The sequence below is a fragment of the Furipterus horrens genome, unplaced genomic scaffold, assembly GCF_987537825.1.
Source record: "Furipterus horrens unplaced genomic scaffold, mFurHor1.1.pri manual_scaffold_13, whole genome shotgun sequence".
Lineage (NCBI taxonomy): Eukaryota > Metazoa > Chordata > Mammalia > Chiroptera > Furipteridae > Furipterus > Furipterus horrens.
The window spans coordinates 46,640,571-46,662,447 of NW_028327183.1; the positions used below are offsets into that span (position 1 = coordinate 46,640,571).

At 46.7% G+C, this 21,877-nt stretch overlaps 2 protein-coding genes across 4 annotated transcripts in view; one reads left to right on the forward strand and one right to left on the reverse strand.

The window, feature by feature from the left end:
* OPA3 (outer mitochondrial membrane lipid metabolism regulator OPA3) overlaps positions 1–21,877 on the forward strand; it is a 58,944-nt gene that overhangs the window by 7,088 nt on the left and 29,979 nt on the right. The gene's annotated exons all lie outside the window — the stretch shown is intronic.
* Positions 13,604–21,596, reverse strand: LOC149994991 (uncharacterized). 2 transcript variants are annotated; one of them, XR_016507728.1, is made up of 5 exons: positions 21,466–21,596; positions 21,203–21,323; positions 16,387–16,505; positions 16,156–16,233; positions 13,604–15,565 (listed from the first exon to the last, which is right to left on the reverse strand). XR_016507728.1 is itself a non-coding variant. In XM_090260387.1 (4 exons), exons 2-4 carry the CDS (start codon positions 16,436–16,438, stop codon positions 15,345–15,347), a joined length of 351 nt encoding a protein of 116 aa, XP_090116513.1. In that variant the 5' UTR covers positions 16,439–16,505; positions 21,203–21,411; the 3' UTR covers positions 13,826–15,344. The 2 variants fall into 2 exon arrangements, 1 of the variants encoding a protein (XP_090116513.1); XM_090260387.1 differs by lacking the exon at positions 21,466–21,596 and having other exon boundaries at positions 13,826–15,565; positions 21,203–21,411.

A 21,877-nucleotide genomic window follows, 5' to 3' on the forward strand; every position in this document is an offset into this window, starting at 1 on the left:
ACCCTCTCCAGAGGAGTACCCTCTTTGCCTGGGTCTTGGGGAATTCCTTCAGGTAGAGTGCTGGCACATAGGAGTTCATGATAAACAGTTATGAGTTGTACAGAGAGGTGGGACCATGAGCGAGAGTCAGCAGATGCAGGCCAAGACCTGCAGACACTGCGGACATTGGAATGATCGGATGTGGGGATGAAATACCTATGCTTGTATGTGAAAAGGACAAAATAGGAGGAATAGAAAATGTAAGTACCATAAAAAACACCCAGGAAGTTGGAAAAAGAACCAAATAGAACTTCAAGAAATACAGCAATTGACATTCAGAGCTAAACAAACACCAGATTAAATACAGCTGCTTAGAAGATGGGTGAGCTCAAAGATAGCCGCTCAAAGGGACGGAAGGGAGCTTTGTAGGGCACTCCTCTTAGCCACTCAGGAGTGCCACCTGCAGGCCCTGATGGAATCCATCTGGGGAAGGGCTGGACATTTATATTTTTAACATTCTCCAGAGAGGATTCTTGTGTGCACGAGTGTTTAAAATCACTTCCCTGGAGTCTATTTATATAATCCCCAGAGCACCAAATCAGTTATGTTACATGACAGCCAGGCTGCTGCCAGTGACCTCCGAACCATTTTTATTATGCTCTCCTGTTAAGGAAACATTTTTGAACATTCTCTCGTGTGTGTGTGTGTAGTTTTTTAGTGGCCATGTATAGTGCTGGCATGTAATACTGTAAATATATTATGTGCATTAAAAACATAGACAAAATTTAGAAAGGTGGAAATTTATATATACTGTCCTCACCCAAGGATATTGATGTGAGAGAAAAGCATCGATTGGTTGCCTCCTGTACACATCCGGAATCAAACCTGCAGCCTAGGTGTGGGGATCCCAGACCCGCAGAGATCCCCTGATGGCATGGATGAAATGAAGACTTCCCAGGCAGCCTGTGCTAGGGGAGAGAAGGCCGGCACATTGTCTGAGCCAGATGCCTCGATGGCCTTCCTCCCAGGTCTTTTATTGAGTGCAGTAAGCTTAAGGGCATGTAGCACACACATAAAGCCCATCAATCAATGTTAAGCAGTGCTGATTACAGAAAACAGATATTGTTCAGAGGTAAGAATTGAAGGATTGTTGAGGTCTCCCTCAGGTCAGGGTGTGTTGGACACAAAGACTTCAGAGGGCTGTAAAATAGGGTGAGTTCATTTTGTGTTAAAGTCAAAACCTCTGCTGCTGGTACAATAAAGTGATCAAGCGAGGTGAAAGAACAGGGCGAGCTTCAAAGGACATGAAGCATTTTCTCATGGCCCAATTCCCACCGGGGCCCACTGGCTGTAGCATCGAGGCACACACGCACCCAGCTTTCCCGGTTTTCCAGTCAGGTCTTACAGGCTTCGTTTCCTTTGCTTGGCCTGCGCGGGGCTCCAAGTCTCAATACTTTCCCAGGGGGACCCCGACACTTAGATGTGTGCCCTGACTGGTAATCAAACCCTCAACCTTTCGGTTATGGGATGACGCTCCAACTAACTTGAGTCACACCGGCCAGCGCTGAAGTTAATATTTCAAAGACAAAATTTTGTTTTTATGTGTTCATGGCCCCATAAATATTTTTGCTCTCACTAGAAATGCTCTCTTACACAGCCATTGTTAAATGCATTTGGGAACTCTTGGTGCAGCCCTCTGTGAGAGCCCAGTTTTGACATCCTTTGTGTTCGGCTGTCACAGCTGGCAAAGACCTACCTAAGACACACAGATCTAAATGAGAGCAGTGTGCCATCGGCTGCATTCAATCCCGCTGCTCAGTTTTCATTCCCATCGTTTCGTTTGTGGAGACATTAGTGGGCATTTGCTCGTGCTCACATTGTTAAATCTTCAGTGGAGGTTTTTCTTAAGCCCCTGGGTGAGAGCTGGCTGCTTTGCAACCCGAGAGTATCCCTGGGAATCGCTTTGCCCTGGCTGCAGTACCTTAGGCGGACAGGAGAGGGCGCGCGCGTCCCCCCGTCGGTCTCAGGGGCGCTACAGGCTGTCTCTAGTCGACCTTGGTAGAGCTCTAAATGGCCAGTAAAGCTTAATTTATTCTTCTCCTTCCTCATTTTCCTCTTTTCCCTATTTTTCTTTCTCTTCTTTCCCTTCCCTCCTTCTCCTTCAAAACATAAACATAACCAGAAGTTCTGATATTTTCTTCCTGTACCCCAAAGAAACGCCTTGTCCACGCCTTTGTTCACTCCTCCCTGAGACTCCGTGGTCAGTTCCTTAGAGGCCTACCCCAGTGTCTTGGACCCCTCCAGATATACCCCGATGCCTGTGGCCCTAAACGGAGTCCTACCCCCCACTTCCAGCTTCTTGGCTCCTCCTCTTTTCCTGCTTCTCGGACTCTTGCTGATGCCCACCTCAGACCCCTACGCCTCCGTATAACGCGGTTTGCTCAGAGCTACCTCCCTCCCCTTCTTCCCTAAGCTGTCCCCCGGTCCTTCTGCTTACAGAACCGCCTGGGTCCTGCCTTTGATAAGCATACAGCCATAGCAGCTACCCCTGCTGAGGCTCCGCACTCCTTGCTGAGTGTGTCGCCATTCTTATCTCTTTTCTTTTTAAAATTGAATCAGATTTTTTTTGTCTTTTCTTTTTATTATATCTAAATGAGATGATGAATGTTAACTAAACTTATTGTGGTGGTCATTTTACAATATATGTAAATTGAACCATAATATAGTACACTTTTTTTTTTTTTAATTTAAGATGAACTCCAGAAAAGAATTGAATCAGATTTTATTTTACTTTTGGGTTGTTGCCTCTGAAGGTTTTTGGGATATGCTTATTGTGAAAGAAAGCACAAAACACAAATCTGAGCTCATCTGTGATTAATTAAAAACCCAGCCAATAAATCTTAATCAAACCTTAAATCAAAAGGATGTTTATTGGTGGTGGAGGAAGGTGGCTCTGTGATTGGTTTGGTGGCTTGGAGATGTCATCAAGGACCTGAGGGTTCTTTCTGTCTCTATTATCTTTGTTATTTAGGCCATAACTCTCCTCAAGGCTTCAAAAGGGCTGCTGGAGCTCCAGGCATCATACCTTTATACTACAGTGTCCAAAGGGAGAATGTGTATATGGCAGGGGGGACAGGGAAATGAGACGGAGCTCTTCAAGGAGGAAAATCTTTTCCCAGAAGCCCCCAGGAAACTCCCCTTCCTGATGATTGGCCAGAATTGAGTCACTTACCTCCCTTGCTATACGGGGAAGTCAGAGTAGTGAATATCACTTCTAGAGTCTAATGACAGGGGAATAAATAAGACAGTAAAGAATACTATAAAGTAGTGGTAATAATCATAAGCACAAAAGCTGTTGTAGTCTTTACATACATTAATTTGTCCTTACCACATTAGCATCATTAACACTGCCTTAATGGATGACGAAACTGAGCGGAACTGTTAAGTAACCTGCCCGAGGACACGCAGGGCTAAATGGTAGAGCTAAAAACAGATTGCCTATTTCCGGTTTGTACCCACGGTGTTCAACCCCATTCCTGGTCTCTGCGGGCAGCCAGAGCCTCCCAACTAGACACCAATTCTTGCACAAGCCTTGAATGTGCCAACATCCCAAAAGCCAGGATGTATGATCCTTATTTGAAAAAACAGGAAATGGAGATGCAGAGAGGTTGAGAAACTTGCCCAAGGTCACATAGCAAGTAAGGAGCAGAGCCAGGACTTAAACCTAGGACTACCCTACTCTAGAGCACGCTAAGCTCTTGGCCTCCCTGTTAGCTGCTTCCCTGGTGCCTCTTAAATTCCCAGATGCCATCTCTGCTAAGTTGAGTTGGTCTCTCCAGGTCTGGGTGGGTGTAGAGGTAGAGTTCTTTCCATCATCCCCCCCAGCCCCCCAAATAACTGGGAATTGAACCTGTGACCTTCTGGTTTACAGGATGACGCTTCAACCAACTGAGCCCCACCAACCAGGGCTTAGAGGTGAGATTCTTTTCTGGGACAAGGACATGCTTCAATCCATTAAGGGACTATTAATTCACTCATTCAACAAATCTTTATTTAGTGCCTCCTGTGTGTCAGGAACTGTTCTAGGAAGTATGACTAACCCAGTAGTCACAAAACAGACAAAACTCCGTGTTCTCATGGAGCTCACTTTTAAAAAAATCCTCACCCGAGAATATATTTATTGATTTCAGAGAGAGAAGGAGGGAGGGAGAGGCAGGCAGACAGACAGAGAAACATCAACTGGTTGCCTTCCATATGTGCCCCAACTGGGGATCCAACCCACAGCCTTTTGGTGTAGAGGATGATGCTCCAACAACTGAGCCACTAGGCCAGGGCTCACAGAGCTCACATTTAAGGGTATTAGTTACCTGCCTCGGGACTCCAGGGCACGAAGCAGTCCTTCCCAGGGGTTCCACCCAGATTTCCAGGCTGGATCCCAGTGGTCCTGCTTGAGTGGCATCCCCTTCCCTGAGCCAATCACTGTGGCCCAAGGAAAGCAGTGCTCTGATTGGCCGATCTGAGAGTGGCACATGGGGACCTGTGGGGAACGGGGGGATGTTTTTCCATCTGGGAGCTGACTGTACAGACGGGTTGTTTGCAAACTCAGCAGACTATGCATTTACGAATGAGTGCATTTCTCTGCTGTATGTTAAACGCCAAAGAAAGTTAAAGTAAGAAGTTTGCTCAAGGTTACGGATACTGAGTTGAGGGATTCCCGATGACCACATTTGAGCTGGTCTGTCTCGGTCCCTCCTAGACTACCCAGCTCCAGGACCCGGCAACTTTTTATTATTTATGCTGCGTGTAAAAGTTCTGGCTTATACGGTAAAGGTATGTTTAATTTTATAAGAAACTACTAAGAAATTTTCTTTTTTTTAATTATATATTTTTTTCCACTGCCATTTATCCCCCTTGTACCCCCCTCCCCGACCTGCAATCAGGAGTTTTCCAGTGTGGTTCCGGTTGCTCCACATCCTTGCCTACCTTTAATATCTTCATAGTTTAATTTTAGCCATTTCAGGTGATGTACAGTGGCAACTCATTTGCTTTTCTCTCATGGATGGTGATGTTGAGTACCTTTTCATGTGATAATAAATAAGCATTTGTTGTGAGAATTAACTATGATAATGAAGAGCATTTACTGTAAACCAGTTCCTGAGAATCAGGAATTTAGGAGCAGCTTTGCTGAGTGGCACTGGCTAAGGGGAGCCTGGCACTGGGGGCTCCCCCTCCAGGGTGACACACCTGCGTGGGTGTTGGTAGAAGGTCTCAGTTCTGTGCTGGCAGTCGGCTGGAGGGCTTAGTTACTCTCCACATGGGCCTCTCCTTAGGGCCACTCACGTCCTGGCAGCTGGCTTCCCCCAAAGACAGTGATCCAGTAATGAAAGTGACCAAGACTGAAGAGACAGTTTCTTTATAACTTAACTTTGGAAATGACATGTTGCCATTTCTGCCGTATTCTTTTTTTTTTTTTTTAAGATTTTATTTATTTATTTTTAGAGAGAGGGGAAGGGAGGGAGATAGAGAGGGAGAGAAACATCAATTGGTTGCCTCTCACACACACACCGCCAACCAGGGACCTGGCCTTTCGGTTCACAAGCCAGCGTTCAATCCACTGAGCCACACCAGCCAGGGTCTGGCCATATTCTATTGGTCATACAGACCATGTAGGAAGGGACTATACACAGGTGTAAATACCAAGAGACACATTGTTGGAGGCCCTCTGGAGGTTGGCTTACCATAATTCTATTAGTACTGTGAAATAAAATTATTGATTTTTTAAAAGAACATTAAACCAGTCTTGTATTTCTAGATCAATCCTGCTTTGGTTTGCTAATATTTTCTAAAGATTTTTACAATGGTCACAAGTGACATATTCTGTAATTTTTTCTTATAGTGTCTTTGTCACATGTTAATATTAAGATTTTAGCCCTGGCTGGTTTAGCTCAGTGGATTGAGCGTCGGCCTGCGAGCTAAGTGTCGCTGGTTCGATCTTCCAGTCAGGGTACATCAGAGAAGGAAAACTCTGATTCCAAAAAACCTCCGCTGCCTTGCGGCATACCTCTTCAGGGGAAAGGCTAAGGGAGTAAACCCCGACAGAAAATCCGGAGCCGGAGTCCCTAAGGTGGTTTGACGTTGTAGTCAACACCGGCAACTCCTGTGGCGCACCTGAACCCAAGCTGTATCGACTCCGTCTTTCCCTTGGACCCTTCAGCTGCGAAGAGAGGGGGGGTCTGCTGCATGGGCAACAGCAGACCCTCCATATTACCCTGCCCAGGCTCTGTAGCTTCAGCGTCATCGCAAGATGTCGATTCAACACGGAAGGAGACAGATACCATGTCACTCCCGAGTCGGACTGCACAGCCATTCTCGGCGGTGCAGATAGACTCTTAAGAAGCTACACCATCGTCTCTCGAGACGGACGGCTGCCGACGAATATTAAGATTTTGCTGACCTCATAGTACAGTTGGGAAAATGTTCCCTCATTTTGTATAAAGTTGAAATTATTTCTTCCTTAAATATTTGACATGTCCATTTAGGTGTGTAGTTTTGAATAATGGATTCAATTTCCTTAGTAGTTATGGGACTATAGCATTCAGATTTCCTATTTCTTCTGTCAATTTTTACAAATTATGTTTTTCACGGTACATGTCATTTCATATAAGTTGCTGAATTTATTGGTATAAAGCTGTTTATAACATTCTTTTGGCATTTTTAAAAAATTTTATTTATTTATTTATTTATTAGAGAGATGGGGAGGGAGAGAAACATCAATGTATGAGAGATACATCAATTGGTTGCCTCTCACGTGCTCCCAACAGGGGACCTGACCCAGAACCCAGGCATGTGCCCTGGCCGGGAATCGAACTGATGACCTTTTGGTTCTCGGGCCAGTGCTCAATCCATTGAGCCACACCAGCCAGGCATCCTTCGGCATCTTTTTAATATTTTTAGGATATGTAGTGATGTTTCCTCTTTCATTTCTAAATAATGCTAATTTATGTTTTCTTTTTTCTTTATTCTTGATCACTAATCCTGGTAGCGCTCTATCAATGTATGTCTCAAAGGATCACCTTTTGGCTTTGCTATTTTCCTCTTGTTTGTCTCTTTCCTATTTCATTGGTTTCTGCCCTTATAATTTTTTTCTATTTATTTTGGGTTTAATTTGCTCCTTTTAAATAAGGTAGAGTCTCAGATTATTGTTTTTAAATCTGTCTTCTTTTTTTATGCAAATATTGAAGCACAACACAAATTTCCCTCTGGACAGTACTTCAGGTGTATCCCGTAAAATCCGACATGGCGGCTCTTCATTGTCATTCAGTTCTGTATATTTTCCAGCTTCGCTTGTGGTCTCTTCTTGGATCCATGGGTCATTTAGAAGTGTGTTGTCTCATTTCTAAATATTAGGGCCTTTTTAAATTCCTTATTGTTACTGATTTCTAATTTAATTCCCTTATTAACAGTAATAATACACAAGCTAGAAAAATTCAGATGGTATAAAAGCGAATATGGTGAGGCGTACCTACGTTTTCCATCCCTCTCTGCCTGCCTGTCTTCCTTCTTTGTTCCTTAAGAAATATTTACTGAATGTCTGCTACTTGCCAGGCACTGGATATACAGCTGTTTAAAAAGACACCCAAGTCTGTTCTTCTCATGGAGTTGAAGTTTTCCTGATGGGAGACAGTTAATAAACAAGACAAGAAAACAAGAGGTGTTTTGTGTTAGGTAGTGAGGAAAAAACAAAGCAGGGAAGAAGGCTAAGGGCAGTGGGAGAAGGCCCGTGCTATGTTAGCTTGAGTTCAGGAAGGCCTCTCTGAGGAGGTAAATGTTTGAGTAGAGGCTGAGTAAAGGGAGGCAGTGTGGGTATTTGGGAAAAGTGTTTTAGGCGTAAGCACGGTGAGTGCAAAGGCCCCGCGGCTAGAAAATGCCCAGTGGGTTCCCGGAACGGTGAGGAGGCCTAGCCGCTGTGGCTAGGCACGGGGTGAGTTGGGAAGTAGGTCAGAGGCCAGAGGGGGAGCAAAGGCACCCCCAGCCATCTTCCTAAAGTGCTCTGTGCATCATCAAGCATATTCTAGGGATACATATGTTGAATCACATATGTGGTAGTATACTGTTCATGCTGTCTGTGCCCGGTTTTTTCCTCTTTGCAGCACACCTTGAACCTCCATATCATGGATTTCCCACATTCTTTTTCATAGCAGTCAGTACACAGTGTGGATGATGGATCAGGGCCCTATTGGAGGACATTCAGGTTGTTTCTGGGTTATACTGTCCCAGAGAGCGCTGCCGTCACTCGTCCGGTCCCTGTGGCACTTGGCAGGCAGCCTTAATGCTGAGACACATGTGTGCCACCGGCCCCCTTCCACCTCGAGGTCGCCAACTTCACCTGGCTTGCCTGAGGAATCTGCTGAGTCTTTTCCTGGCTCTCCTCCCAGGAAAAGAAATTACGGGAGAAGTGTGAAAAAAAGAAGGCAAATCTGTTCCCCCTTCCTGGACATACTGTGATGTTCCAGGTGTAAAAATCTCTAAGGTCACAAAGGAACAATTTGAAATATTGACGGCAGGAATGTTCTCCCTAGTCCACCTTAGTAAGGCATGTGTCTTGGCCAAAACTTCACTTTTTATATTTAATAATTATACATGAAATTGTGTGATATATGATGCCCCAATCAGTGATATACCAATAGTAATTATAATGGTAACTCAATTCTGAGAAAATTTTAAGTAAGGTCTCAAGAAATGAAAATTTTGGCTTTCATTTCTAGACACATTTTTTGCTTCCAGGAAATATAATAGGGCATTTGAGCATAAAAATATGTTCTGTTAGGATAAAATTTTGTAGAGAAGGTAAAATATAGTTTGAACTTCAAGAACAAGGAACGATGCAAACAAACCCTGTAACAGAGAGCTGGTCCATCTATCTTTCAAATGAGTGATGGTGTGTGTTAAATTTCTGTGGGCTCTTTCCTTTTTTGCATATGCTTAAAAGAGTGACAACAGATTTGTTTTAAAATGTCAATAACTATCACATGCAAGAAGTTACGCTCTTTGCAATTATTTAAACTTCGGATGAAAAAAGTATATAAAGAGGGTGCATAGTTTTTTCAGAATTTGTCGAGAGCACTCAGGAGCAATGAGATGGGAGGGATGCGAATTTGACTCCCATGCAAGGGTCCCTCTGGAATTAAGGGTCACTGTTGCCAGCAGTTTGGTCCCCTCCCTCCGCCCATGCACTGGGCTGAGACCCTTGTTGATGTTTGCCTGTCTGAGAGATGGAGAGGAACTTCCCATGAGTTTTAACTTGCATTTCCTTGTAAACGAAATTGTGTGTCTTCTCATCTCCTTTAAGAGCCATTTGACTGTTGCAGCAGCAATTAACCTGCTTGTAGCGTTGGCCCATTTTTCCAGCAAGTTGTTGAGGTCTTTATCTAATTAATTTGTAGGAGCTCTCTCCAGGAGGAAGTGAGCAAATCTTTTTCCAGCATTGTTATTTGACTGTGTTTATTGTATGTGTGTTTTTACCACATAAAAACCTTTTTTAACTTAGTCATATCTATTCATCTTTTTCTTTATGACTTCCAGGTTCTGTGGCATCTTTAGGAAGACTATTCCTAGATTATAAGTGATTCCACTCATGTTTTCTTGTAGTAATTTCAGTCTTATATTTGCACGTGTGTTTAAGTCTTTGATGCATCTGGAACTTATTTTGGGTGTTAGGTGTGAGGTAGGTGTTACAGAACCCCTGGGCTGCTCCAATTGAAAACAAATCCACGGGCTCTTTAGTTAGGGGCCTGATTGCCCGCCGCCAAAATCATAACTCTCAATACCAGAGTTTGGTGAAAAGAAAAAGAATTGTTTATGTAATAGTTATATAGATTTAGTTATTTGCGGATTTCTGTTGTTAAGTCTTATGTTCTTTAAAACACCCATAAACACATATCCTTGCCTCCCCCCTACCAAACCAGGCTAGTTTTAGAAAAGTTAAAGAAACCGTTTCCCTACTTTCCAAACACAGTTCAGCTTTACCAGTAGCTGCCAGTCATTCAATCCTGACTGGGGAGACCTCGTCTGTGTTATGGGGTCCACCAGCTTTTAATCCAGAACCTCGTGGATTCTCAGCCTCCTTGGAAACTGCATAGTTAGTCCTTTTGTAATCCACATGGTCAGTCTGTTCCTTTTCAAAGCAGCAAGGTATGTCCCTTCCTTAAAACTGCATCGTCAGTCCCAGTTAAATTCACATAGTCAGCCTCAGCCTTAGAAGCGCACCGTCCGCCTGGCTAAAATGTCTGCCGCTTATGTTTAAATCCCTGACTACGTCCTCTGATGCAGTGGGTGCGGTAACCAGTTCTGACCATTCACAGAACCTTCCGTAGGCTCTGTGTGCTTTCTCCATATCATCCATCCCCTGGTCCAAGTCCCCTCCCATCTACCTGAGGCTTTGGATGCATTAAAGCCATTTTGCATAAGAAAAGACACTAGCCACCAGCCTCAGGCATGTGGAGGCATTCTGAAATCTGCTTACTTCTCCCCAACCCCCAGCCATAAACTCTGGGGTTTTTTGGACTCCCCTGTTTCTGTAACATAGGGATCCTTCTTATTTTCTTTCCAGGCCTACAAAAGAACATCCAGCCCTGGCTGGTGTGGCTCAGTGAATTGAGTGTCACCCTGTGAGTCAAAGGGTCACCGGTTCGAACCCCAGTCAGGGCACATGCCCCCAGGTCCCCAGTTGGGGGCACACGAGAGGCAACCACACATTGATGTTTCTCTCCCTCTCTTTCTCCCTCCCTTCCCCTCTCTCTAAAAAATAAATAAATAAAATTTTTTTAATAAAGAACATCCAAACCTGTAGAAAAACTTTGTAAGAGTTTATTTGAGCCAAACTGAAGATAGACCCAGAAGCAAAAAGCAAGATCTCCACAGATGGAGATGATTCTCCGGACAATGGCAGTTTGGCGGTTCATTTTGTACAGTTAGAACAAGCGAGAAAAATATAAGGAAGGTTACAGGCTGTAGACTGAGGAGGTGGCAGAAAGCAAAGTGGTGATCTCTCTGAGATTGGGTAAAAACAAAATGGAGAGACACATACTTCTTTTAAATCTGTGGGTACGGGGTGGTTAGCACTGAACATTTATAGTCGCTGAAGGCACTGTGCAGGCCGCTGGATGACAAGGAGAAGCTTCAGCGCAGGTGATCGGTGTGGGTGGGTAAGCCTCTGCCTCTGAGGAGCCTGGGAGGGAAAATTACTCTGGCATTTCAAGATGTTCTCCGAGATGCATCAGAACAATGGGCCGGACTCGCCTGAGGTCAAGACTGACCTTTGCTAAGGCAGCTGTGGGCTGGGACGGGACTACCTGCCATCACCGGCCCAGTTAGGAATTTATGATCAGAGCCTCCAGTTGGGTACCTTTGGTCCCTGAGCCTGTCAGGCCTGCTGTGTGTATAGCCTCATTTATTCACAGTTATCCTGTATATTTTCTAGGGGGGAACCCCCCAAAAGCTGCACTTTAAGCAAATGCCCATGTGCAGCTCACAACCCCCCCTTTTTCCCCCGTGAATGTAGCAAACAGCAGGCGCTGGGTCAGTGCTGGGGCCGCTCACTGCCACGTTCTCCTGGAGAGAGCGCGCTCTCAGGCAGCGTGTGAGGGCCTCCCTCGCTCTCTGTCTCTGCTGCTGCCAGAGTCGCTGTAACCGATGAGGCCGTAGGTACGGTCTTGTAGGGGCTTTCCTGGCGCTTTTATTGTCATTATAAACAATGCCGCCAGGTTAATGAGAGAGACAAGCCTTGCGTACCTATGGGGGTAACTTCGGCATCGTTTCCTGACACAGGGTTTCTGACTCAAGGGCAGCGGCTGTGTTCCAGACGGTCCATCTCCTCACCGTCTCGCCATCTGAAGGTGATGTCTTTTTAAGATTTTATTTTTATTTATTTTCAGAGAAAGGGAAAGGGAGGGAGAAAGAGGGGGAGAGAAACGTCGATGTGCGAGAGAAACATCGATTGGTCGCCTCTCACATGCCCCCAGCTGAGACCTGGCCTGAAACCCAGGCGTGTGCCCTGACTGGGAATCGAACCTGCAACCTTTCAGTTTGCAGGCCGCACTCAATCCACTGAGCCATACCAGCCAGGGCTGGTGTCTTTTTTTATCTTCTTTCTTTGAACTAAGATTAGCTATACAGAAAAGTTGTAAAAACAAGACTGAGTCCCTTCATACCTTTCCCTCCGCTTCTGCAGTGATAGCATCTTAAAAAGCACAGTGAGCAAACCAGGGAATGAACGTGGATGCAATCCTGTGAACGCAACCGCAGAGCTCATTCGGATGTTAGCAGTTTCTCCACCCATGTCCTTTTCTCTGCCGGGGTCTCACCCAGCATCCCGCGTCGCAGTTACTTGTCATGTAGCTTTAGTCCCCTTTCATCTGTGACCATTTCTCGGTCTTTCTTTGTCTTTTATGACCTTGACCCTTCCGAAGAGTACTGGTTAGCTGTCTTATAGACTGTCCTTGGATCTGAGTGGGTCTGATGCTTTCTCGTGATTGGAAAGAGGTTCTGCCTTTTCGGCCAGAACACCACAGGGATGCCCTTGTGCCCTTCTCAGTGCACATCAGGGATCGTGACTATACTGTGTCTTAATTTTGGTCATGTTGATCTTGGTCCTGTGTTTAGGGTGATGTGCGCTGGGTTTGTTCATTGTAAAGTGACTGTTTTCCCTTCGTAGCTAATGTCTATCTTAGGGAAGATACCTTAAGACTACACAAATACCCTGTGTCTCCTCAAACTGTTGCCCACTCCTTTTTTAAATTTTTGTTTAAATTTTTTTTTCTTTTACTGATTCCAGGGGAGGGGAAGGGAGGGAGAAAGAAAGGGAGAGAAACATTGATGTGAGAGAGAAACATTGATTGGTTGCCTCCCGCACGCGCCCTGACCGGGAACCAAGCCTATAAGCCGGGCATGTGCCCCGACCTTGCAGTTTGGGCTCAGGGGCCCACTGAGCCACACCAGCCAGGGGTGGCCCACTCCTTTTAGCATCCATCAGTGGACCGTGTCTGCAGCAGTGATTGTGGTGATGTTTGCCTTCTCCATGTGTTAATTGATTCTGTAAGAAAAGCTGGCCCTCCTTCCTTGGGACTGTTCTATGCGTCATTCTACTGGTGAGGGAACCGAGCCTCACGGAGGAAGTGGGGATTGGCCTGAGTCCGGGCCCCGCCTAGACTGTGGTCGTGGCTGTCGCAGGAGGACTGTGGAATCTCTGAGGGTTGCTAACAGGGACCTCATCTGCCAGACCTCTGGGAGCACACCCCAGTGTGTTTTCTGTCTTCGTCCCCCGCGGTGGGTGAAAGCTCTCAGGTCTGAGGCTCAGCGGCCCTGTCCTGGGCCTGCCCTGTAACAGCCATGGCTGCCCTTTACCGAAACCTTCGGATGGAGCCAGGCCCAGGCTTGCTGGGTCTCATGCAGCCCTATGGGGCAGGATTATTACTAAACCCATTTTACAGAGGAAAACAGAGGCCTGGAGATGGAGCATTGCTGGGACTCCAGCCTGGGAGCACCTGAACTCTTAGGCAGCAGGTTCTCCTGCTTGAGGGGGTCCAAGGCAGTGCACCCCACCTTCATCTCAGGCCACAGGGGAGTCAGAGACCCAGGGACTCTGGAGGACTCTGTTCTTGGAGCCTTTCCTTAGTATTGCACATAATTGTGCCTCTGTTTCTGGGGAGAGAGTTCTCCACTGTCCTGGGCATCAGCCCAAACTAGGGTAGCTGCTCAGTTCCCCTGTGGTAGTGAGGGCCGCTTGCCACCTGGGCCACAGAAAGCTCTCACCGTTTCTGAGATAACTGTGTCATCACAGTTCACCTGTAGGAAAGAGGACACTCTCTGACCCTTATAAGAAGAAAGGACTTTTCCCCTCAACACTTTATTATGAACATTTTCAAATATACAGCAACATTGAAAGAATGTTACATTGAACACATCCGCATACCCACAAGAAGGTGCTCCCGCCAACATTTTACTGTGCTTGCTCGATCACACTTCCATCCATTAGTTCACCCCTCTACCCACCCACCCTTCCATCTCCTTTTTTATGCATTTCAGAATAATGAGGCAGGAAGCATTTAATAGAGACCGAGGCTTGCGGTCACGGGACGGGCTGGATGCAGCAGCCCTTGGCTGGGTCTGGGAATGACACCACAGAACTGACCCCCAGGGGAGCTCCTGCCTTTCGGGCTGCCCAGTCAGATAGTGTGTTGAAAAACTTGTCAGCCTAATACCATCCAGGGGCCAAGAAGCCGTGACACCCATGCAGTGGGTGATAAGACGATGAAAATTCACATTGAGTTCCAGCCAGTGGGGCTCAGTGGATTGAAATCCAGCCTGTGAGCCAAAAGGTCGCCAGTTCAATTCCAGGTCAGGGCATGTGCCTGGGTTGTGGGCCAGGTCCCGATTGGGGGCATGCGAGAGGCAACCAACTGGTGTTTCTCTCCCTCATCTTCTCCCTTCCCCTCTCTCTGAAAATAAGTAAATAAAATATTTAAAAAATAAAAGTTTACGTTGGGAAATCCCATGGTCCCCAGTCCACCCTCGGCAGCAGGGCCAAAGCTGCAGTTCGGAGCCTGGCTCCTCCTTCCGCCTTGCAGATCTTGGGCGATGCGCCTCATTGGCCAGCTGCAGCTCCCGTCCGGGGTCAGTGTGGCAGGGCTGTCGGGACGTGTCCTTTGGAGCTTCGCAGCCTCGTGGTAGAGGAAGGCCTGGTCACAGGGGCTGTCACGTGCACGAACCGGGAGTCCCCTTCTGGCAGGCGCATTGTTTCCCGCTGCTCACCACTCTCAGACTCCTGGCGTGAACACCCTTGCACGCCCGTCTCTCCCCTCTGGGACCTGGTGCCTCTCGGGCACTGGGAGGACGACCCAGGGGGAGGCCTGCAGCTCAGGAGAATTGCCAGGAAGGAGAAGGCACAGAGAGGAGTTCCTGCACCACTTCGGGGTGAACTCAGCAGCATGGGGCCTTCAGCTCAGCCTGTGCTGTGCGCTTGCGAGCAGAAAGAAGTCTTTCCTTCTACAAGGAGAATTCTGGGTGAGGGGTTCCAGAACTGCAGGCCTCATCTTCCCTGGCCATTGGGCCCTCAGCCTTTCCCCCAGCCAGAGCTAGAAGCTTCTCTGATTTTGTCTGTTTTGCAGACAAGGGACCCACGGTGTAGAATTATGAGGTGACTTACGTAACTTCACACCATGGGGCTCTGTGGCCCATAACTTAGCCTCTTGGAAAGAAGGAGCTACTGGGTAATTCCCGAGTCCTCAAAGTGAGGGCTTAGGAGGAAAGGGTGGGTTGGGGGACGGCAGTGGGGGGAGTCGGGGTAGTGAAGGGTGCCTTTCCGGAGCCTAGAGGTCCTTCCTGTTGTATTTCCTGCAGTCATCATACTCTGACTTGCTGTTGTCCTTGGGAATGACTTGGAACGCCTCCATGTTGGTCGAACAGCACCTCTGGGAGCCGCGGTGGAAGGGGTGGTGGAGCCCGCAGCAGCTCCACATGCTGTCCTTGGGGTCCAGGGCCACGCTGCCACAGCGTCTCCAAGCCTCCGGCCGGACCACCAGCACCTTGCCTGGGGGCCAGAAACAGCTCAGCCTGGGCGATGGCAGAGCCAGAAGGTGGGGTCCCAGCCTGGGGCTGTCTTGGGACCCTTCTTCCTTCCTCATCTCCTGTGGTGTTTGTTACTGCACCTGGCCGACACCCACTCCTTCCTCTTCCTTCCTGTGGGACTTAGTCTATCTGGTTCTATTTGAAGTATACTGTCTGATAGGTTTTAAGAGACATGGCCCCCCATGAAAGCATCCCCACGATCTAGAGAAGGAGCATATCCACCACCCACGCAGTATCTTCATGCGCCTTGTAATCCCAGCCCCCCTGCCACTCCCCAATCCCCAGGCAACCCTGACCTGCTAGAGATTAGTTTGCATTTTATAGAATTTTATGTAAATGGAATTATACGTTGTGTTGGGTTGTTTTTTGTTTTGTTTTGTTTTTGTTTTTGTTTTTTTCCTTTTAAAGAAATGCTGGTAATTACATACCAAATTGATTTTGCAACTTAGGATCACAGACCTGAAGTTTAAAAACTCCCATTTGGAGGGCAGTGTTCCCACCAGCCCTCTCACTTGTTTGCCTCCCTCAGAAGATCCTCACCCCTACACTCACCGCGGGGTCCTTGGCTCCAGGAGGGTGAGGTAGGCACCGGCCATCCATCAGAGAATGGCCACAGCAGGAGGCAGGAGGCTTCAAGGGAGAGAAGAGGGTGAGGGGCCGGGTGCAGGGGGCCCCAGGTGAGCGGCTGGGTGCAGGGGGCCCTGGGTGAGGGCTGAGTATAGGGAGCCCTGGTGAGCATCTGGGTGCAGGGGGCCCCGGGTACAGGCCCCTGGGTCCCGGTACCTGAGAAGGTGAGGAGCCAAATCCTCCAAGCGGCGCCAGCTCTCGGTCCCATCACAGCGCTGCTGGTGAGCCGGCTGCCCGCACGTCTCCCGGCTGGCACACTGCAGCAGTGACGCTTCCTGAGGAACATCCAAAGGTCCCTCAGATCCCAGATGAGGTACTTCCTGAATGACTTCCCACGCACCCTCATAAGGATTACTCATAGTGACCCTATCACATGGCCATAGAAACCTTGGGGTCACCAAATGGTGTGCACCACTCACTTCTCGCCCTAGAAGCACCCGTAAGTCCCCCTCCTTGTGAGTCCCATTGATCCTGCAGGGAAGCGCCCCCTGGTGGTTAGTGCTCAAGGTTCACCCCCAGTGGCTGAGTGCGGAGCAGGTCCCTAGCCTGGAAGTCGAAGGAAGCTCCTCTTGAGATGGACCAATCATGTGGGGGGGAAGGGTACATTCCTCCGGGATCCAAATCTTTTTATAAATCCATACTTCCTTTCTGGGAGAAGGTGATAAATTCCTAAAGTCAGAGCTGTGGTTTATTTTTATTTATTTAAAAAATCTCTTAATTTATTAATTTGAGAGAGAGAGAGAGGAAGCAAGGAAGAGAGAAAGAAACATTGATTTGTTGCCTCACTTATTTGTTTATTCATTTGTTGATTTTTTTAAAGGTTTTTTTTAAATTAGGATTTATTTAGTTTTTTTATTATTATTTTTTTAATGTGTAATTTTGTTTTCCAAAGATTTTATTTATTTATTTTTAGAGAGAGGGAGAGAAACATCAAGTGTGGTGGCCTCTCATGTGCCCCCAACTGGGGACCTGGCCCACAGCCCAGACATGTGCCCTGACTGGGAATCGAACCCACAACACTTCAGTTCGCAGACCGGCACTCAGTCTGCTGAGCCACACCAGCCAGGGCCATTAGTTGATTCTTGTATGTCCTGACCAGGGATCAAACCTACAACTTTGGCTTTCGGCACAATGCTCTAACCAACTGAGCTACTTGACCAGGGCCCATTTTTTCTTACTTTTAAAAATAGAGGGGCAATCTGTGTTTATTGTAGAAAAAATTTAAAATACATATGAGAAAAACAATAGAGTGCCCATATCCCAGTGTTCAGTCATAACCAAAAGTTAGGTTTAGTGTGTTTCCTTCATTTATTTATTCACTCTCCCTGTGTGCCCCACGCAGTTCATCTCTGCCCTGTCATCCTAGGGCTCGGCGTCTGGTGGGGAGACAGACCCACGCCTAGAAAGTGATGGCCCCAAGTGGGCAGGACCTGGCTTTGGAGCCCAGGAGGCTGAGAGAACCCCCAGGGGACACCTGGCCTAGCCTAAGGATCAGGGAGGGCTTCCTAGAGGAGGGGACACTAAACTGAACATTGGGCCAAGGAAGTGCATGTATAAAATACAGAATATTTTGAACACTGGAAGTATTTCCTTTTGTAAGGGGGCCTGGTGGTAAAAGATATGCTGATTGTATGGGGCCTTTAGGTCATTTTAAGGAACCTGGACTTTATCCTAAAGTCAGCAGAAACCCTTGAAGTATTTTAAGCAGGAGAGTACTTTGATCTGCTGTTTATTTTAATATGGTGACTTCACATATGGAAGGGGCCGGAGGAGGGGGGGCAGTGAGGGGATCCAGGCCAGAGGGCAAGTCAGAGGCCTGGAAACCCAAAGGCAGTGCTTATGTTTCTGGCTTGGACAAGTTTTTAAGATGTACTTATGCGTGTGGTTTTTTTTTTTTTTTTTTTTTTTATTTATTTTTTTAAAGATTTTTTTTTTTTTAATTTACTAATTTTTAGAGCAACGGGAGGAAGAGAGAGAGGGAGAGAAACACTGTTGTGTGAGAGAAACAGTGACTGGTTGCTTCTCACATGCCCCCAGTTGGGGACCTGACCCGCAACCCAGGCATGTGCCCTGGCCAGGAATCGAACCAGCGACCTTTTGGTTCATAGGCCAACGCTCAGTCCACTGAGCCACACCAGCCCGGGAAAATTTTATTTTTCAATTACAGTTTGCATTCAACACAATTTTGTATCAGTTTCAGGGATACAGCATAGTAGTTAGGCAATCATATACTCTAAAAAGTGATCCCCCGGATATTTCAGGTGCCCCCATGGCACCATATATAGTTACAAGAATATTGTTGACATGTTTATGTGTTTTTAAAATTACATTAATTACTAATTTTGTCAAGCAGCACAAGTACTTAAAGAGCCAGATATGTCTATGATTTATGATAGAAAGAAGGAAGCCCAGCCATCTCCTTTTCCACCTCAGTTCCTGCTCCTCACAGGAAACCACTTAAACTCTTAGCTGTTTGGGGGCATTTGCCACATTATTTCTAAATAAGGCGCTTACACTCCTAGTTCTTAAAAAATTTCCCCCCATGTTTTTATTACCTGTCAACTTCCTCATACAGAAGGTAAGGAGTTAGTGCTTTTATTCTCCTCCCGCCATATTAAAAACAACAGCAATGACAACTCTCCCCTCTCAATAGTTAACAATCCCCGTCACTAGTTATGCCATATTGAGCGTTTTGTCACAGCCCTTTCGCCATATGGGCTATATAAGTATGCAATTAGTAAGTAGTATAAGTATGATGTGTCTCTTCATGGGTCACAGTTGAGTGACGGCCCTTATTAGGAACCCATCCCCTTTATTTTACAAGGCAGCAGCCGTTGCGTGTGTGTAGATGTGTTTCCAGTGGTGGTGAGCGGTGCTTGGTCCTTTCCTATGTCCCTAAGTCTTTGCAGGAATAGCATAAAGGAGCAAAATCATATAACTATATGGGAAAAGCATTTGATGAAGTTCAATACTTGTTCATGATAAAAACTCTCCAAAAACTAGGAATAAAGAGGAACCCCTTGCCCTGGCCGATGGCTCAGTTGGTTGGAGTGTTGTCCCGGGTTCAGTTCCCAGTGAGCACACATACCCAGGGTGTGAGTTCACTCCCGGGTCGGGGCCTGTATGGGAAGGCAACCAACCAGTGTTTCTCTCTCACATCGCTGTTTCCCTCTCTCTGTCTCTCCCTCCCTCCCTCTGTCTCTAAAGCAATGAAAAAATGTACTGAGGTGAGGATTTTTTAAAAAAGGAACTTCTTTAATCCTACAAAGGGGGTATCTTACCAAGAGTTCAGTTACATCATATTTACAAAGTTAAAGCGGACACATTCCTTCAGTCTTTGGAATAAGATAAGTGTGACCTTTTCTAAGCAGCATACTGTTGGAGCTTGTAGCTAGTGTGATAAGGCAAAAAATATAGTTAATTAAAAGCATGAAGATTGAAGAAGAATTAAAGCTGATTATTGACTGATAACATGACTGTATGCATAAATAAGCCAGAGGAGCCTAAAAACAAACTATGAGCCCTGGCTGGTGTGGCTCAGTGGATTGAGTGCCGGCTTGTGAATGAAGGGGTCGCCGGTTTGATTCCCAGTCAGGGCACATGCCTGGGTTGCGGGCCAGGCACCCACTTGGGGGCTCACAGGAGGCAACCACACATTCATGTTTCTCTCCCTCTCTTTCTCCCTTCCTTCCCCTCTCTCTAAAAATAAAAAATAAATAAAATCTTTTAAAAAATAAAAAAATAAACACAAACTGTGAAAAAAAATACAGGGTGAGGCAAAAGTAGGTTTACAGTTGTTCATATGGAAAATAATTATAAATCATAATACAAAAATAAACTGTTCTGCATACTCAGAACTGTACATGTGTTTTTGCCACACCCTGTAAACGATCTTCGGCAAGGTTGCTAGATAAAAGATGAATGTACAAAAATCAATTGTATTTTTATGTGTTACTGACAAGCAGTTGGAAAATAAATTTAAAAAACCATTCACAATAGTGTCAAAACCCTTCAAATACCTAGGAATAAATTTGATAAAAGATATGCAAGTACTCTTAAACCATAATGTATCACTGAGAGAAAGAACACCTGTATAAAAATGGAGCTGTATTACCCTACTCATGGACTGGAGACCAAATAGTGTGAAGTTACTAAGACTCTCCAGATTCAACTGTAGATTCAGTGCAATCCCAGTAAATACCGTAACAAGTTTTTTTTGTTGTTAGGAACAAGTGGGTTCTAAAATTTATATGGAAATGCCAAGGTCCTAGAATAGAAAGTTTTAAAGAAGAACGAAGCTTGAAGACTTACACTATCAGATTTCAAGACTGATTATAAAACCGAAGTAATGACGGCAGCATAGTATTGGTGCAAGGACTGACAAATAGACCAACAGGACAGAACAGACTGCCCAAAGCTAGACCCACACATATATGTCGATTTCCAGCAAAGGTACCACTGCCACTCAGTGAGGAAAGGATGGTCATTTCAACACCCATATGGAGAAAAGCCCCACACCCCTCCTATCTGGGGACATTGGCAATGTCTGAAGACATTTTGGTTGTCAAAACTTGGGGGGCGCTGCCGGCAGGGAGCACAGTCGGCCCCCGCTGAGCACCACTGGCATATACACATGTAAAAAGTCATGGAGCTGAACTTCAGATCGGTGCGCTTTTTGTACATCATTCCTCGGCTGACAAGTTAAACGCACACACACAAAACTTGTTCAAAGCAGCCCCCTGAGTCTTCTAGAAGTTCCCTGGGAGGCAGCACAAAGGAGGCCACTGAAAATAAGCAGCTGTGGCTCTTTTCACAGCTCTAAGTCCCGGGCTGTGCTGTGATATCTCAGTCGTTTTCAGTGCTGGTGTGAGCAACTGAGTTGATTTCATTACCCACTAATGCGACAAAACCTGCAGCTTTAAAGTATCCCGGGGAAGCCACCTTCCACCACCCTGGTCTCCCCAAGACCGACCTGGTCACTGGTGGGCAAGCTTCTTTTTCAGGAAGTCCACTCTCTCGATCATGGCCGCAGCGCAGGAGTCCCCAGAGAGTCAGAGTCCCCCCCGGCCTCCAGCAGCACTAACACCTGTAACCTGGCTCAGGAAGCCACAAGGAAGCCGCCTGGTAGCCGGCCCGGCAAAGCCAACGCTGGCCCCTGTCCTGAGTGGCCACCCACCAGCCCCCACTCCTGCCCCTCCTCCTCCGCCTCCACCCTCGTCTCCCTCCCCATCCCACCTGGTAAGACTAGGCAGGATGCAGCAAGCAGAAGCAGTTGGAGTTTTTTATAATAAAACATCAAAACCCCAAAAAAAGGAAGTTGACTGAGAGAGGCCAGCTCCTTCCTGCCGAAGGCGCGCGCACTCGCATGCCCTCCTGACGCCAAATACTGCGTGCTTTGCACCAAGTGGAAAAAGAACGACAAGCAGCCAGCAAAAAAACCAAAAACAGAAACGAAACCCCCCTGCAGTTTTAGAGACACCACGTGAGTCCAGCTGCAAGCAAGCTGACCAGTGGCATTTGAAGTGGCTCGATGGGACATGGGACTAGGGAAGCCGTCTGACGCTGATACAGAGAATGCTGTCCTCAAGGCGTCCCCTTCATGACACAACACCACAGAGGGGCTCTGCTCTAGCTTAGCCACCTCAAT

Bases quoted from the DNA above. Each gene is read 5' to 3' on its own strand.
- LOC149994991 (XM_090260387.1), bottom strand. From the start codon at position 16,438: ATGGGACCGAGAGCTGGCGCCGCTTGGAGGATTTGGCTCCTCACCTTC. The intron at 16,234-16,386 runs GTACCGGGACCC...TCTCCCTTGAAG, and splicing joins TTGGCTCCTCACCTTCTCAG to CCTCCTGCCTCCTGCTGTGG. The intron at 15,566-16,155 runs GTGAGTGTAGGG...TCTGGCCCCCAG, and splicing joins CTGGAGCCAAGGACCCCGCG to GCAAGGTGCTGGTGGTCCGG.